Source organism: Aedes albopictus, chromosome 1 (assembly GCF_035046485.1).
Source record: "Aedes albopictus strain Foshan chromosome 1, AalbF5, whole genome shotgun sequence".
NCBI lineage: Eukaryota > Metazoa > Arthropoda > Insecta > Diptera > Culicidae > Aedes > Aedes albopictus.
Genome location: NC_085136.1, coordinates 249562923 through 249566102, shown reverse-complemented (window position 1 = coordinate 249566102; position 3180 = coordinate 249562923). Strand labels below are relative to the sequence as shown.

At 44.0% G+C, this 3180-nt stretch overlaps 1 protein-coding gene across 1 annotated transcript; it reads right to left on the bottom strand.

Annotated features, from left to right (window-relative positions):
• Positions 1–1715: 1715 nt before the first annotated feature.
• Positions 1716–2974, bottom strand: LOC134287219 (luciferin sulfotransferase-like). The gene is made up of 2 exons (XM_062848897.1): positions 2571–2974; positions 1716–2507 (listed from the first exon to the last, which is right to left on the bottom strand). Exons 1-2 carry the CDS (start codon positions 2909–2911, stop codon positions 1868–1870), a joined length of 981 nt encoding a protein of 326 aa, XP_062704881.1. The 5' UTR covers positions 2912–2974; the 3' UTR covers positions 1716–1867.
• Between the last annotated feature and the right edge of the window lie 206 nt (positions 2975–3180).

Sequence of the window (3180 nt, the reverse complement as noted above, 5' to 3'; positions counted from 1 at the left end):
ACAATAATGGATGTGATCAGCGTCCAAAAATTTGTGTGTTAGTTTGCATCAGCAAAATTACCAAATTTATACCCATTTCCATATTTATTTTATTCCATAGCTTTCTTCGCACCTGTTTAATGAATCTTTGTATTTGATGCGTCCATTGGTATTATGAAAAAAAAATACTACAAACCTTCAGATTTCACTGTTTCTGTTTTTTTATGGCTAGGTACCCACACGTCCTGCCTTGTTTTATTTTTATAGCGACAGATACCCACTCGTTCTGCGCCTTCAGGCGAAGTACCCACTCGTCTTGCCTTTCTGTTTGATTTAATTTTTCATAACTGCAGATACCCACTCGTTCTGCATTTTTATGGCTAGGTACTCACACGTCCTGCCTTGTTTTTATTTATATGTATGTTTTGAGCGACAGATACCCACTCGTTCTGCGCTTGTAGGCGAGGTACCCACTCGTCCTGCCTTTTATTTAATTTTCAATCATTTACCGGCGGCGGATACCCACACGTTCCACCCCACCATATTTGCTTCTTCAAAATCGTCCATTCGAATTATCGATTCTACGTCACTTATCACCACCTTTTTATTAACACTGTCCGCGTTAACCAAAAGTTAAATTAAATCACTACCGAGCCGCGCCATGTGGTATACTTCGATGTTTTTTTCCAAATTCTAAATTCGATTTCAAAAGAAACTTTGAAACACGCGTCCATTTCACGAAAGTAAAAATTAACTTTGTAATGCGCGTCCGTTCGTCAGAAACATCGCCAACAGAATGAGGTAAGAATCATACGCGTATCTTCCAAACCCAATTCACAATCTATCGCTGTTTTGCTCATACACACTGTCCTCATGCTAACCGACACCTCTACAATATATCACACTCTTTCTCTCCGTTCAATACACGCACACTTTCCACCATCATTTAGCTTGCACGACCCAACATCCAATCTGTCACTTTTCCTCTTTCTCCTCAACTGTCTCCTTTCCTTTCATTCATCTGCCTTGGCATGAATCGCGTAATCATCAAGCAAAGCAAGCGCACGCATACAACTCAGCACCATCATCATAATGATCAATGCATACCACAGCCATTCTAGTACTGTCTGCAAGCACGCTCAAAAGATTTCAATCAAGGATACCATATTCACTACAGGTATGTCAGGCTATATCGCGTTGCAATCTGAAGGATCTTGGGACCTTTTCAACAAAATATACAAACAGGTATGATATGAATCAAAAGCAGCCTTTAACACGACTGGTGTATCATTCATTTTGTTTCTTCAAATTTCTTGTTGTTCGTGAGGTTCCATGACTTCAATATAGTCTCAAATGTAGTTATTCATATTTTTACTAATGGAGGAGTAGATTTAACTTCGTAACATGAGTAGAAATAATTTTACCATAGGCAGAGCTCAATTTTATCATGTGGAAGATTTTATACAAACATCCCAGAATGGAAAAAAAACTGGAGTAGGGCTTACCACCATGCAAGCCATTTTTCCTGCCAATCACGGAATCACTACCCATTCATAAAAGTCTGCACGCATGAATAAAAACACATTTAACCGAAGCACTAAGCTACCAATCATAACGGCCCTCGGCGATTCACCGTCATAATCGACTGCTTTTTTATGAGGAAGGTCTGTTGCACCGCTTGCTTTCGCACTATACTGGAAGTGCATGTTATGGACTGTCTATTGAATAATACTCACTAGAGTGCATAAAACTACAAACAGTTTGTTGCATCTGGTCTGATATTTTGCATCCTTATTAACTACCCCAATGCACCCACGCCTTACAAAACTAATGAACAAACGATAATAGAATGAAATCTAATTAACACTACCGAACACAAAATAATCCGTTACTCATAGTCAAACTCCAGTCCCGTCCCGTCAAAGTGTTCACTGATCCAGGCATCGAATCGTCGTGAAAGTTCCTCACTCATGTGGTTCTTCCAATCACCGATAGCGCCTTTTCGGATGAACTTGACACTGGCCTTATCGTCGATCTGTGCCGAGTTCTTCATCAGGGGTTCCATGTTGACGGCCGGGTTCTTTTGCATCCTGTCAAACTGCAGGTGATCGCACAGCTGCTGGACGTCCTCATCCGTAAGGTTGCGACCGACGTTCATGAATTCGGCAGTCTGGCGGATTACGGTAGGGAGATTACGCTTCATGTCCTCGTACTTCAGGAACAGGATGTTCGGTTGATTGCGACGCTTCCAAAACGACAGCATATGGGCCCACATCGGCCCGATGGGGGCGTTGTCGGCCAGGAAGATTTCACAGAAGTCCTCGAAGCTTCCGTCGGTCTGGTGAATCAACTGACAGTAGTAATAGTAAGAGACGCACAGGTCCTTCGGGTTCCTGGCTATGTAGATCATCTTGGGTCGCACCTGGTCCATCTCATTCGGAAGAAGTTGCCAGGGTAGATGACACTTGACAAACCGTGGACTGGGCATGTTGTGGACGCACGTTACGGAGTTGACCTTCTTGTGTTCCCTGTTGAATAGAAAAGGCGTGTCTCATTATGGGAGCACTTCTTCAAAATCACGCCCAACTCACGTTACAAAGTCCTCAACGCTTCGATCCTCGGAGAATATGGCAGACAACTCCAACAGGGGCGTCCGCACCTGTTGGATGTTCTTGGCTCCCTCGTAGTCCAGGTCATTCCCCAGTAGCCAAATCATTTCCTGTGCCCAGGTCGAACCCGTCCTCGGATAAGAGTGCAACCACACGTCATCTGATCGAATTTCGAAGTTCTTGATGTCTTCACCGATTTCCTGGAACTTGCTGGGCATCAACACTCGCCCCGGATGGACTTCAACCAGGGAATTATTGGTACGAAAAAATCCATCCAACCGCTCTTGAAGATCTCGGTCTAGCTTACGGTACTCTATGTTCATGATTTGTCTCACTAACAACCGAGGAAATGATAGGGATTGGGATTGGGAGCCACTTTCACTCGCCTCCGTCACTCGAAAACAACTGAAGCTGGTGCGCACAATTTTCCAACTTGCGCCGGAAAATTAGACTGACGACTTCGACGATCAATGGCGGTGGGACCCCTGCGCATGCTACCCGACTCGATTCATTGGGCTTTGCGGGCTTGATGGGTAGGAAATGTGCACAACCGGTAAAGCCAGTCATAAATACTGATCGCGTCGTCCAACTA